Source organism: Mobula hypostoma (assembly GCF_963921235.1).
Source record: "Mobula hypostoma chromosome 10 unlocalized genomic scaffold, sMobHyp1.1 SUPER_10_unloc_1, whole genome shotgun sequence".
NCBI lineage: Eukaryota > Metazoa > Chordata > Chondrichthyes > Myliobatiformes > Myliobatidae > Mobula > Mobula hypostoma.
In genome coordinates, this window is record NW_026948136.1 from 274,454 (window position 1) to 289,195 (window position 14,742).

The 14,742-nt window shown below is 47.9% G+C and overlaps 1 protein-coding gene across 2 annotated transcripts in view; it reads right to left on the reverse strand.

Moving 5' to 3' along the window:
- LOC134341233 (ER membrane protein complex subunit 9-like) overlaps positions 1-14,742 on the reverse strand; it is a 54,455-nt gene that overhangs the window by 36,559 nt on the left and 3,154 nt on the right. For both annotated transcript variants that reach the window (XM_063039080.1, XM_063039081.1), the window contains exon 3: positions 1,062-1,138. In XM_063039080.1, the coding sequence (XP_062895150.1) occupies positions 1,062-1,138 (77 nt within the window). The remainder of the gene's footprint in view (positions 1-1,061; positions 1,139-14,742) is intronic.

Genomic DNA, 14,742 nt, shown 5'->3' on the forward strand with positions numbered 1-14,742 from the left:
TAGTCCTACCAAAATGTAGCACCTCACATTTATCAGTATTAAACTCAATCTGCCATCTTTCAGCCCACTCTTCTAACTGGCCTAAATCTCTCTGCAGGCTTTGAAAACCACAACGCCACCTATCTTAGTATCATCTGCGTACTTACTAATCCAATTTACCACCCCATCATCCAGATCATTAATATATATGACAAACAACACTGGACCCAGTACAGATCCCTGAAGCACACCGCTACGCACTGGCCTCCAATCTGACAAACAGTTATCCACCACGACTCTCTGGCATCTCCCATCCAGCCACTGCTGAATTCATCCATTTTACTACTTCCATATTAATGCCTAATGATTGAACCTTCCTAACTAACCTTCCGTGCGGAACCTTGTCAAAGGCCTTACTTAAGTCCATATAAACAACATCCACTGCTTTACCCTCATCAATTTTCCTAGTAACCTCTTCAAAAAAAATTCAATAAGATTTGTCAAACATGACCTTCCACGCACAAATCCATGTTGACTGTTTCTAATCAGACCCTGTCTATCCAGATAATTATATATACCATCTCTAAGAACACTTTCCATTAACTTACCCACCACTTAGAGGTGTATAAAAACAGGAGGGGCACAGACAGGGATGGGTGGGGTGTCAAGAAGTAAAGGTCAGAGGTTTAGGGTGGGAGGGGACCATTATAATGGGGACCCGAGGGGCAACTTTTTCACTCAGAGGGTGGCTCATATATGGAATGAGCTGCCAGAGGAAGCAGTCAAGGTTAACGTTTAAAACGTTGGACAGGCGTAGGAATGGAAAAGGTTTATACCACGGGTTCCCAACCATTTCCCTGCCATGGGCCCCCACCATTAACCGAGGGAGGAGTCTGTGGACCCCAGCTTAGACAGATACGGGTCAAACAAAGGGAAATGGGATTGGCTTCGATGAGTATCATGGCCCACTTGGCCAAAGGGTCTACTTCATTACTGCGTTGGATTTAGTGTTCTGGCAGCTGCTTCTCCACCCCTGCCCCACCGCCCAGAGCTCAGGAAACCGCCCCCCCACCCCCACTTACCTCCTGTCCCGCAGCTGGTCATTGGCCTGGTAGTAGCCGGCGATCACCTGGTTGTTGGCGGCACTCCAGAGGTCTACCTTAAACACCAAGGGAGACCGGCAAAACGCAGGGTCAGTACATCAGCTTGGATGAGAGGACACCCCCCCCCCCACCGCTGCACCCCCTCCCTTACCTCCAGCCTGCTGATGAGCTGTGGAGCCAGAACAGACGGGCTTTATAGAACACTGCACCACAGAAACAGGCCCTTCAGCCCATCTAGTCTGTGCTGAAACATTAATCTGCCTAGTCCCGTCAACCTGCACCCGGTCCAGAGCTCTCCATACCCCTCTCATGGACGTAACTAACCAGATTTCTCTTACATGTAGAAAACGATCCCACATCCAACTGCTTCCACTGGCAGCTCGTTCCACACTCTCAGCCCCTCCGAGTGAAGTTGTTCCCCGCTTAAACATTTCACCTTTCACCCTTCACCCATGGTCTCTAGTTGTAGTCCCACTGAACCTCAGTGAAAACAGCTTGCTTGCATTTACCGCCCATACCCCTCAAAATTCTGTATACCTACCTCTATCAAATCTCCCCTCAATCTTCTATGTTCTAGGGAAAAAAGTCACAACCTATTCAACTGTTCCTTACAACTCAGGTCCTCCAGTCCTGGGAACATCCTCGTAAATTTTCTCTGCACTCTTTCAAACTCATTCACATCTTTCCTGTAGGGAGGTGGCCAAAACTGCACACAGTACTCCAAATGAGGCCTCACCAACATCTTGTACACCTTCAACACAACATCCCATCTCCCGTACTCAGTACTTCGATTTATAAGGACCAATGTGCCAAACGCTTTCTTAACTGCCCTATCACTGATGCCACTCTCAATGAATTCAAGCGGGAGTATTCAAGGACATTTTCAACCTCTCACTGCCGTGGGCAGAAGTTCCCACTTGCTTCAAAAAGGCAACAATTATACCAGTGCCTAAGAAGAATAATGTGGGCTGCCTTAACGACTACTGCCCGGTAGCACTCACATCCACAGTGATGACAGGTTGGTTATGACTAGACTGAACTCCTGCCTCAGCAAGAACCTGGACCCACTGCAATTTGCCTATCTCACAATAGGTCAACGGCAGATACAATCTCCATGGCTCTCCACATGGCTTCAGACCACCTGGACAACACAAACACCTACGTCAGGATGCTGTTCATCGACTACAGCTCAGCATTTAATACCATCATTCCCACAATCCTGATTGAGACGTTGCTGAACCTGGGCCTCTGTACCTCCCTCTGCAGTTGGATCTTCCAATTCCTAACCAGAAGACCACAGTCTGTGTGGACTGGTGATAACATATCCTCTTCACTGACGATCAATACTAGCACACCTCAGGGGTGTGTGCTTAGCCCACTGCTCTACTCTCTATATACACATGACTGTGTGGCTAGACATTGCTCAAATACCATCTACAACTTTGCTGATGATACAACCACTGTTGGTAGAACCTCAGATGGAGACGCGAGGGTGTACAGGAGTGAGATATGCCAACTAGTGGAATGGGGCCATGGCAACAACCTGGCACTCAACGTTAGTAAGACGAAAGAGCTGATTGTGGACTTCAGGAAGGGTAAGATGAAGGAACACATACCAATCCTCATAGATGGATCAGAAGTGGAGAGAATGAGCAGTTTCAAGTTCCTGGGTGTCAAGATCTCTGCGGATCTAACCTGGTCCCAACATATTGATGTGGTCATAATGAAGGCAACACAGCAGCTATACCTTATTAGGATTTTGAAGCGATTTGGCATGACAACAAATACACTCAAAAACTTCTATAGTTGTATGTTGGAGAGCATTCTGACAGGCTGCATCACTGTCTGGTATGGAGGGGCTACTGCACAGGACTGATAGAAGCTGCAGAGGGTCGTAAATTTAGTCGGCTCCATCTTGGGCACTAGCCTACAAAGTACCCAGGATATCTTCAGGGAGCAGTGTCTCAGAAAAGCAGCATCCGTTATTAAGGACCTCCAGCACCCAGGGCATGCCCTTTTCTCACTGTTACCATCAGGCACACATTCAGCAATTCAGGAATAGTTTCTTCCCCTCTGCCACCCGATTCCTAAATGGACATTGAAGCTTTGGACACTACCTTGCTTTTTTAAAATATGCAGTAATTCTGTTTTGCACATTTAAAAATAATCTATTCAATGTATGTAATTGACTTACTTGTTTATTTTTTTAATTTATTATTATTTTTCTCTGTTTCTAGATTATGTATTGCATTGAACTACTGCTGCTTAGTTAACAAATTTCACGTCACATGCTGGTGATAATAAACCTGATTCTGATTCTGAATTATGGGCCTGTATTCCCAGATCCCCCTTGTTCTACCACACTCCTCAGTGCCCTACTGTTCACTATGTGACCTACCCTGACTGGTCCTCCCAAAGGGCAACACTTCTCACTTTTCTGCACTAAATTCCATCTGCCATATTTAGCTGGTCCAGTTCCCGCTGCAAGCTTTGATAGTTTTTCCTCGCGATGCACGGCACCCCTAATCTTGGTGTCATCTGCATATTTACTGATCCAGTTAACCACATTATCATCCAGATCATTAATCTAGATGACATACATCCATGGACCCAGCACCAACCCCTACAGCACACCACTAGTCACAGGCAGTCAGAGAGGGAACACTTTACTACCAATCTCTGGTTTCTCCCACAAAGCTATTGTCTAATCCAATTTACTACTGCATCTTGAATGCCAAGCGACTGAACCCTCTTGACCAACCTCGCATGTGGGACCTTGTCAAAGGCCTTCTTAAAGTCCATGTAGACAACATCCACTGCCTTTCCTGGTAACTTCCACAAAAAGCTCTGCAAGATTGGTTAGAAGTAACTTACCACACACAAAGTCACGTTGACTATTCCTAACCAGTTCCTGTCTATCCAAATACTCATATATCCAGTCCCTTAGAATACCTTCCAACAACTTTCCTACAACTAATGTCAGACTCACTGACCTATAATTTCCTTGTCTTATTCGTACAGCTTTTTTCAAACAATAGAACGACATCAGCTATCTTTCAATCCTCCAGCACCTCACTCACAGCTAAAGGCTGATTTACACTTTAATTGTACCAGCTTACGCTGTAGCCTATGCAAGTGGGCTACGCCATTGTGAACATTTCATAGTCATACTATATTGATCCCGGGGGAAATTGATTTTCACTACAGTTGCACCATAAATAATTAAATAGTAATAAAACCATAAATAATTAAATAGCAATATGTAAATTCTGCCAGGAAATAAGTCCAGGACCAGCCTATTGGCTCAGGGTGTCTGACCCTCCAAGGGAGGAGTTGTAAAGTTTGATGGCCACAGGCAGGAATGACTTCCTATGACGCTCTGTGTTGCATCTCGGTGGAATGAGTCTCTGGCTGAATGTACTCCTGTGCCCAACCAGTACAGTATGTAGTGGATGGGAGACATTGTCCAAGATGGGATGCAACTTGGACAGCATCCTCTTTTCAGACACCACCGTCAGAGAGTCCAGTTCCATCTCCACAACATCACTGGCCTTACGAATGAGTTTGTTGATTCTGTTGGTGTCTGCTACCCTCAGCCTGCTGCCCCAGCACACAACAGCAAACATGATCGCACTGACCACCACGGACTCGTAGAACATCTCAGCATCGTCCGACAGATGTTAAAGGACCTCAGTCTCCTCAGGAAATAGAGACGGCTGTGACCCTTCTTGTAGACAGCCTCAGTGTTCTTTGACCAGTCTAGTTTATTGTCAATTCGTATCCCCAGGTATTTGTAATCCTCCACCATGTCCACCCTGACCCCCTGGATGGAAACAGGGGTCACCGGTACCTTAGTCTTCTCAGGTCTACCACCAGCTCCTTAGTCTTTTTCACATTAAGCTGCAGATAATTCTGCTCACACCATGTGACAAAGTTTCCTACCGTAGCCCTGTACTCAGCCGCATCTCCCTTGCTGATGCATCCAACTATTGCAGAGTCATCAGAAAACTTCTGAAGATGACAAGACTCTGTGCAGTAGTATTTATACTTGTGCGTTGGTGTGTCTGCGTTGCTCTGCAATTCACGCATGTCACGCATGCGCACACACCAGCCCGCGCAAGGCCGCATGGTCATGGTAGTCTTTCTCGGGGTAAAGAAGTTTAAAGCGAGCGTCTTTTTTTGTAAAAGCGAAATGTGTCCTCCATAATTTCGGAGGTCTGGACAGCTTTATGGAGAGCATTGCAGCCAGAGTTCCTTCCCTGTCCTTCAGTCGGCCAACGGAAAGCTATTGCAGCGTAGGAGGAAATGCGATGCTACCAAGCGAACCAATCACAGTTGTTGCGGTCTGCGTTGTTGCGACGCGCAGTTACATTTCGGGAGAGATGCGCATCAGGCTACGGCATAGGGATCCACAAAGGCACTGTGTAGGGTTCGCGCTACGCTGTACCTATGGCGTAGGGATCCACAAAGGCACTGTGTAGGGTTCGCGCTACGCTGTACCTATGGCGTAGGGATCCACGAAGGCACTGCGTAGGGTTCACGGCGATGCCGTACCTATGGCGTAGGGATCCACGAAGGCACTGCGTAGGGTTCACGGCGACGCCGTACCTATGGCGTAGGGATCCACAAAGGCACTGTGCAGGGTTCGCGCTACGCTGTACCTATGGCGTAGGGATCCACGAAGGCACTGCGTAGGGTTTGCGGCTACGCCGTACCTACGGTGTCCATTTGACACACAAGTATAAATCACCCTTAAGGGTGTTGGAAATATCTCTGCTAGGGCCACTGCAATTTCTGCACTCAGCTCTGAGGGAGTATCTTGTCAGGCCCTGGGGATTTACTTATCCTAATTTGCCTCAAGACAGAAAACATCTCATCCTCTGTATGGTCCACAATCTCGCTGCTGCCTTGCCTCACTTCCGGAGACTCTGTGTCCATCTCCTGAGTAAATATGGATGCAAAAATATCTGTTGAAGATCTCCTCCATCTCCACACATAGATTACCACTCTGATCTTCCAGAGGACCAATTTTGTCCCTTGATATCCTCTTGCTCTTAACATATCTGTAGAAGCTCTTTGGATTCTCCTTCAACTTGTCGGCTAGAGCAACCTCATGTCTTCTTTTAGCCTCCTGAAATCCTTCTTAAGCATCCTTTTTCATTTCTTATACTCCCCATGTACCTCATTTGTTCCTGCTGGGCACTTCCTTCTTTTACCTAACCAGGGCCTCAATATCTCTTGAAAACCAAGGTTCCCTGAACCTGTTATCCTTGCCTTTTATTCTGACAGGAACATATAAACTACGCACTCCGAAAAGTTCACTTTTGAAGGCCTCCCAGTTACTATGTACAGCTTTGCCAGAAAACAGCCTGTCCCTATCCACATCTGACAGATCCTTTCAGGTACCAGCAAAATTGGTTTTACTCTAACTTAGAATCTCAACCAGCGGACCAGACCTATCTTTTTGCATATTTACTTGGAAACTAATGGCATTGTGATCACTGGACACAAAGAGTTCCCCCACACGAACTTCTGTCCCCTGCCCTGTCTCATTTCCAGTATCACACTCTTTCTAGGTGGGATATCCATATACTAATGAAGGAAGCTTTACTGAAGACTTTTGACAAACTCTTTTCCATCCAGTCCTTTTACAGTATGGGAGTCCCAGTCAATATGTGAGAAGTTAAAATGGCCTTCTATCACTTCCTTATGATTCTTGCAACAGTCTGTGATCTCACTACAAATTTGCTCCCCTAAATCCCAGACTACTGGGTGGTCTGTAATATAATCCCACTAACCTTTCTTATCCCTCAGTTCTACCCACAAAGCCGCACTAGATGAGCTCCCCAGATCGTCCTGTCTGAGCACTGCTGTGAAATTTTCCCTGACTTGTAACGATACCCCAGTCCCGTTATCATGTCTCCAGCAATGGAACTCTGGCCCAGTGAGCTGCCAGTCCTGCGTCTCCTGCAACCACCTCTCACTAATGGCTACAATATCAGAATTCTACGTGCCGTTCCACACCCTCAGCTCATCCCCACTGAAATATACGCAGCTCAGAACATCAGTCCCACCACGTTCAACCTTCTGCTTCCTGACTTTGCACGTAGGCTGAACACGTCTCCCACAACTACCCCACTATCTGTTCCAGCACTTTAGTTCCCACCCACCCCCCGCAACTCTAGTTTAAACTAACTCCCCCCCTCGCCCATGCAGTATTAGCAAACCCCCATGCTAGGAAGGTGCAAGCTGGCCCTTTGCTGGAAGAGAGCCCAACGATCCAAAAATCTGACGACGTCCCTCCTACACCAACTCCTTAGCCACATCTTAAATTGTACGATCTTCCTACTTTCTGCCTTTACAAACGTGTATCGCAGAGGTCACAACTCTGGAGGTCCTGTCCTTTAACACGGCACCTAACTCCCCAAATTCAATTTGCAGGACCCTGTCACACCTCCTACCCATGTCATTGGAACCGACCCGGACCATGACGTCTGGCTGTTCATCCTCCCACTTAAGCAAGCTGTGGACTCGATCTGAGATGTCCTAAACTCTGGCACCTGGGAGGCAACAAACCGTCCGGGAATCTTGTTTTCATCCACAGAATCTCCTTTCTGATTCCCTAACCATCGAATCCCCTGTCACTACAGCTCACCTCTTCTTCACCCCCCCCCCACCTCCCATGAACCACAGAGCCAGGGACCTGGTTGATGCAGCTTCTCCCTGGTAGGTCATCCTCCCTCCCCCCCCCAAAAAAAAGTATCTAAAGCAGCATACTCATTGTTGAGGGTAATGACCACACGGTACTCTGCACTGGTTGCCTATTTCTTTACCCCCTGCAGACAGTCACCCAGGTACCTGCCTCCTGTATTTTAGGGATAGCTACCTCCCTGTAGCTCCTATCTTTCACCTCCTCATTCTCCCGTATGAGCTGAAGGTCATCGCGCAGCAGCTCCTGCTCCTTAACATGGTCCCTGAGGAGCTGCAGCTTGGTGCAGATGTAGTTATCAGGGAGACTAGATGTCTCCTAGAGTTCCCACATCTTACACAAAGAACATATCACTAACCCTGAACTCATTCTCAGTGCACTAGCGATGTACTAACAGAAACTTACTTAGAGCCTGTGTCTGCACTTGTCCAAGCCTACTGAGCAAAAGCTGGACCTCTCTAATACTGCCCCACTCACACAATGACCGCTCCACCTGTAACCATATAACAATTACAGCACAGAAACAGGCCATCTCGGCCCTTCTAGTCCGCAGCGAACTCTTACTCTCACCTAGTCCCACTGACCTGCACTCAGCTCATAACCCTCCATTCCTTTCCTGTCCATATATCTATCCAATTTAACTTTAAATGACAATATCGAACCTGCCTCAACCACTTCTGCTGGAAGCTCATTCCACACATCTACCACTCTCTGAGTAAAGAAGTTCCCCCTCATGTTACCCCTAAACTTCTGTCCTTTAACTCTCAACTCATGTCCTCTTGTTTGAATCTCCCCCATTCTCAATGGAAAAAGCCTATCCACGTCAACTCTATCCAGCCCTCTCATAATTTTAAACACCTCTATCAAGTCCCCCCTCAACCTTCTATGCTCCAAAGAATAAAGACCCAACTTGTTCAACCTTTCTCTGTAATTTAGGAGATGAAACCCGGGCAACATTTCAGTAAATCTCCTCTGTACTCTCTCAATTTTATTGACATCTTTCCTATAATTCGGTGACCAGAACTGTACACAATACTCCAAATTTGGCCTTACCAATGCCCTATACAATTTCAACATTACATCCCAACTCCTATACTCAATGCTCTGATTAATAAAGGCCAGCACACCAAAAGCTTTTTTCACCACCCTATCCACATGAGATCCCACCTTCAGGGAACTATGCACCATTATTCCTAGATCCCGCTGTTCTACAGCATTCTTCAATGCCCCACCATTTACCATGTATGTCCTATTTTGATTAGTCCTACCAAAATGTAGCACCTCACATTTTTCAGCATTAAACTCCATCTGCCATCTTTCAGCCCACTCTTCTAACTGGCCTAAATCTCTCTGCAGGCTTTGAAAACCACAACGCCACCTATCTTAGTATCATCTGCATACTTACTAATCCAATTTACCACCCCATCATCCAGATCATTAATATATATGACAAACAACACTGGACCCAGTACAGATCCCTGAAGCACACCACTACACACCGTCCTCCAATCTGACAAACAGTTATCCACCACGACTCTCTGGCATCTCCCATCCAGCCACTGCTGAATCCATTTTACTTCTTCCATATTAATGCCTAATGATTGAACCTTCCTAACTAACCTTCCATGTGGAACCTTGACAAAGGCCTTACTGAAGTCCATATAGACAACATCCACCGCTTTACCCTCGTCAACTTTCCTAGTAACCTCTTCAAAAAATTCAGTAAGATTTGTCAAACATGACCTTCCACGCACAAATCCATGTTGACTGTTCCTAATCAGACCCTGCCTATCCAGATAATTACATATACCATCTCTAAGAATACTTTCCATCAATTTACCCACCACTGACGTCAAACTCACAGGCCGATAATTGCTAGGTTTACTCTTAGAACCCTTTTTAAACAATGGAACCACATGAACAATACGCCAATCCTCCGGCACCATCCTCATTTCTAATGACATTTGAAATATTTCTGTCAGAGCCCCTGCTATTTCTGCACTAACTTCCCTCAAGGTCCTAGGGAATATCCTGTCAGGACCCGGAGACTTATCCACTTTTATATTCCTTAAAAACACCAGTACTTCATCTTCTTTAATCATCATAGTTTCCATAATTTCCCTACCTGTTTCCCTTATCTCACATAATTCAATATCCTTCTCCTTCGTGAATACCGAAGAAAAGAAATTGTTCAGAATCTCCCCCATCTCTTTTGGCTCCACACATAGCCGTTCACTCTGATTCTCCAAGGGACCAATTTTATCCCTCACTATCCTTTTGTTATTAATATAACTGTAGAAACTCTTTGGATTTATTGTCACCTTACTTGCCAAAGCAACCTCGTATCTTCTTTTAGCTTTTCTAATCTCTTTCTTAAGATTCTTTTTACATTCTTTATATTCCTCAAGTACCTCATTAACTCCATGCTGCCTATATTTATTGTAGATCTTTCTCTTTTTCCAAACCAAGTTTCCAATATCCCTTGAAAACCATGGCTCTCTCAAACTTTTAACCTTTCCTTTCAACCTAACAGGAACACAAAGATTCTGAACCCTCAAAATTTCACCTTTAAATGACCTCCATTTCTCTATTACATCCTTCCCATAAAACAAATTGTCTCAATCCATTCCTTCAAAACGGTATGCTAGCACTGAGGAAGGTGAGGCCCATGGGGGAGGGGACGAACAGGCTGGGACCCTTTGCCCTGGAGCAGAGGTGGCAAAGGGGAGGCTCATTTGAGATTGAGTGGGTGGGGAAGGAAAGGTTTACTGGAAATACTGGAAAACAAGGGGTTTTCCTGGACAGAGAGGGTGTTAAACAGGGAAGGGGAGGTTTCCCTGGTCAGAGAGGGTGTTCAACAGGGAAGTGGAGGTTTTCCTGGGCAGAGAGGGTGTTAAATAGGGAAGTGGAGGTTTTCCTGGGCAGAGAGGGTGTTAAATAGGGAAGTGGAGGTTTTCCTGGGCAGAGAGGGTGTTAAACAGGGAAGGGGAGGTTTCCTTGGTCAGAGAGGGTGTTCAACAGGGAAGTGGAGGTTTTCCTGGGCAGAGAGGGTGTTAAATAGGGAAGTGGAGGTTTTCCTGGGCAGAGAGGGTGTTAAATAGGGAAGTGGAGGTTTTCCTGGGCAGAGAGGGTGTTAAACAGGGAAGGGGAGGTTTCCTTGGTCAGAGAGGGTGTTCAACAGGGAAGTGGAGGTTTTCCTGGGCAGAGAGGGTGTTAAACAGGGAAGTGGAGGTTTCCCTGGGCAGAGAGGGTGTTAAACAGGGAAGTGGAGGTTTTCCTGGGCAGAGAGGGTGTTAAACAGGGAAGTGGAGGTTTCCCTGGGCAGAGAGGGTGTTAAACAGGGAAGTGGAGGTTTCCCTGGGCAGAGAGGGTGTTAAACAGAGAAGAGGAGGTTTCCCTGGTCAGAGAGGGTGTTAAACAGGGAAGTAGAGGTTTCCCTGGTCAGAGAGGGTGTTAAACAGGGAAGGGGAGGTTTTCCTGGTCAGAGAGGGTGTTAAACAGGGAAGAGGAGGTTTCCCTGGTCAGAGAGGGTGTTAAGCAGGGAAGAGGAGGTTTCCCTGGTCAGAGAGGGTGTTAAACAGGAAAGGGGAGGTTTTCCTGGTCAGAGAGGGTGTTAAACAGGGAAGAGGAGGTTTTCCTGGTCAGAGAGGGTGTTAAACAGGGAAGGGGAGGTTTCCCTGGACAGAGAGGGTGTTAAACAGGGAAGGGGAGGTTTCCTTGGTCAGAGAGGGTGTTCAACAGGGAAGTGGAGGTTTTCCTGGGCAGAGAGGGTGTTAAATAGGGAAGTGGAGGTTTTCCTGGGCAGAGAGGGTGTTAAATAGGGAAGTGGAGGTTTTCCTGGGCAGAGAGGGTGTTAAACAGGGAAGGGGAGGTTTCCTCGGTCAGAGAGGGTGTTCAACAGGGAAGTGGAGGTTTTCCTGGGCAGAGAGGGTGTTAAACAGGGAAGTGGAGGTTTCCCTGGGCAGAGAGGGTGTTAAACAGGGAAGTGGAGGTTTTCCTGGGCAGAGAGGGTGTTAAACAGGGAAGTGGAGGTTTCCCTGGGCAGAGAGGGTGTTAAACAGGGAAGTGGAGGTTTCCCTGGGCAGAGAGGGTGTTAAACAGAGAAGAGGAGGTTTCCCTGGTCAGAGAGGGTGTTAAACAGGGAAGTAGAGGTTTCCCTGGTCAGAGAGGGTGTTAAACAGGGAAGGGGAGGTTTTCCTGGTCAGAGAGGGTGTTAAACAGGGAAGAGGAGGTTTTCCTGGTCAGAGAGGGTGTTAAACAGGGAAGGGAAGATTTTCCTGGTCAGAGAGGGTGTTAAACAGGGAAGGGGAGGTTTCCCTGGTCAAAGAGGGTGTTAAACAGGGAAGGGGAGGTTTCCCTGGTCAGAGAGGGTGTTAAACAGGGAAGAGGTTTCCCTGGTCAGAGAAGGTGTTAAACAGGGAAGTGGAGGTTTCCCTGGTCAGAGAGGGTGTTAAACAGGGAAGGGGAGGTTTCCCTGGTCAGAGAGGGTGTTAAACAGGGAAGGGGAGGTTTCCCTGGTCAGAGAGTGTGTTAAACAGGGAAGGGGAGGTTTCCCTGGTCAGAGAAGGTGTTAAACAGGGAAGAGGAGGTTTCCCTGGTCAGAGAGGGTGTTAAACAGGGAAGTGGAGGTTTCCCTGGTCAGAGAGGGTGTTAAACAGGGAAGTGGAGGTTTCCCTGGTCAGAGAGGGTGTTAAACAGGGAAGGGGAGGTTTCCCTGGTCAGAGAGGGTGTTAAACAGGGAAGGGGAGATTGTTACCTGAGAGCAGAGGCTGAATTAGAAGGAGGACAGACAGTGAAAGTGGAATTATTTCACTGAATGATCATCAGGGATCTGAGACGGTCCCTCCTCATCTCTGCACGGCAAGACAGTTAGCAGAACGCTTTACAGCGCTGGCTGTAAGATCCTGGTTTACTACCCACCGCTGCCTGTAGGAGTCTGTACGTTCTTCCCGTGACCGCATGGATTTCCCGTGGATGCTCTGCTTCCCTCCCACGTCCCAAAGACGTATGGTTGGGGTTACCCTGAGTGAGCCGTGGCCATGCCATTCGCTGGCTGCCCAGCACAATCCTGACTGATTTGATTGGATTGGACTCATTGTATGTTTTGATGCCCTTGTGAGAAATAAAGCCAATCTTTTAAAAAGTCTGGTCAATTTCTGGGCAAACACATAGTCGGTGAGGAAAACTACAGCAGGGAATTTGCACAGAAGTCCGGAAAATTTCACTCCAGGCTCTCAGGTTGATGGGAAGTAATTCAGCAGGATTATTTCCTCTTGGTCTAGTTTCCTTGATGAAACTACAAGTTCAGAGTAGGAGGAGACCACTCCCCCCTCTCGACCTGCTCTCCCATTCTACAAGATCACAGCCCAGCTGGCTGTGAGCCATCCCTCAACGTTCCTACCCACCCCGCTGACCTTTCACCTCCTCCTCTCTTATCGGGAATACACTCCACCTTCGCCTTTTCAAACATCCCCAGACCGCGTCCACCGCCCTTCGAGGAAGAGGTTTCCAAAGACCCTCCTCTCCCTCCAGAGCGAGAAAACTCCTCCCCTTGTCTCTGTCACCAAACAGGTGAGTCCTTACTTCTACAAAACGACCCGCTAACCCTCTCCACACCCGCCCTGCTGAGATTTCCCGCCACGTGGAGTGCGGGTGGGGGGGGGGGAAGAGTCACGTTGCAGTCGTGTACGAGACTGTGCGTGGAGCCTCGCGCAGACTTGCTTATAGGGAAGGCATCGTTAAACTGGAGAGAGAGCAGAGCAGGATGCACTCACTGCGATGCTGTCAGAAGTTGCAGGGAGAGGTCTGGCGGGCTGGGATTTTATTCACAGTGCTCTATGCTTCACTGAGGCCTGCTCTGGTGCTCTGAGCTCCGTGCTTATGGACTCACTCTAGTTCTGAACGCTGCTGGTTTGCCTTCATTGTTTGCACGATTTGATCTTCTCTCTCTCCCTTTGCACACTGGGCGTTTATCGCACTTTTTTTAAAAAGATGGGTTCTTTTGGGTTTCTTTGTTTTGGGGCCGCCTGTAAGGACAGGAATCTCAAAGTTGCACAATGCATACCTACTTTAATAATAAACGCAGCCTGAGATTGAGGTGCATAGAACCATGAGGGTGGACGCAATGGCCTCTTTCCCAGGGAAGGGGAGAAGGGCGAGAGGGAAAAGATTTCGAGGGGGCCCGGGGGACAAGTTATTCACACAGAATATGGAGTAAGCTACCAGGCAACGTGACCGAGGCAGGCACGATATAAAAGACCCATGGACGTGCACAGATTGGAGCCAAGTGCAGGCAACTGGGACCAGCCTGGTGATTGATTGTGGTCACCATGCATGAGACAGGCTGAAAGGCCTGTTTTGACTCGGGACTGCTGGGCTTCTTTGGTTAGGTTGCCTGGGATTTCACATCTTACATCTCACAGACAGGCCACTGAGTCTACACCGGCACACGCAGTTATTCCATTCCCTCCCTCCCACTAAATCCCTCTCCCTCTTCCCCCACTCCAGCCCTCAGGACCTGCCAGTCTCCTCCTTCCCTTCACCGTCACTATGGTCAGTACCCACTGTGGACCGTCCTCTCCCATCAGATTCCTTCTTATTCAGCCCTTTGCCTCTTCCTCCCACCACGTTCCCAGATTCTCACATCATTTCCTCTCCCCCCTCCCCAAGCAGATCTTACTTGACACCCACCGCCTCTTGCTCTTCCCCCCTTCCCCGCCCTTATTCATGCCTCCGCCTGCTCCTCTCCGGTCCCGACGAAGGGTCTCAGACCGGAAGGTCAACCGTTCATTTCCTTCCGACCTGCTGAGTTCCTCCAGCATTTCCTGGGCTTTGCTGAAGATTTCCGGCATTTGCCGAATCCCTTCTGGTCCCCTGGGGGGGGGAACAATTCCCACCGGCCGATAAAACCACCGACCCGCACTTCTGGTCTGGAATGTGGGAGAGAACCGG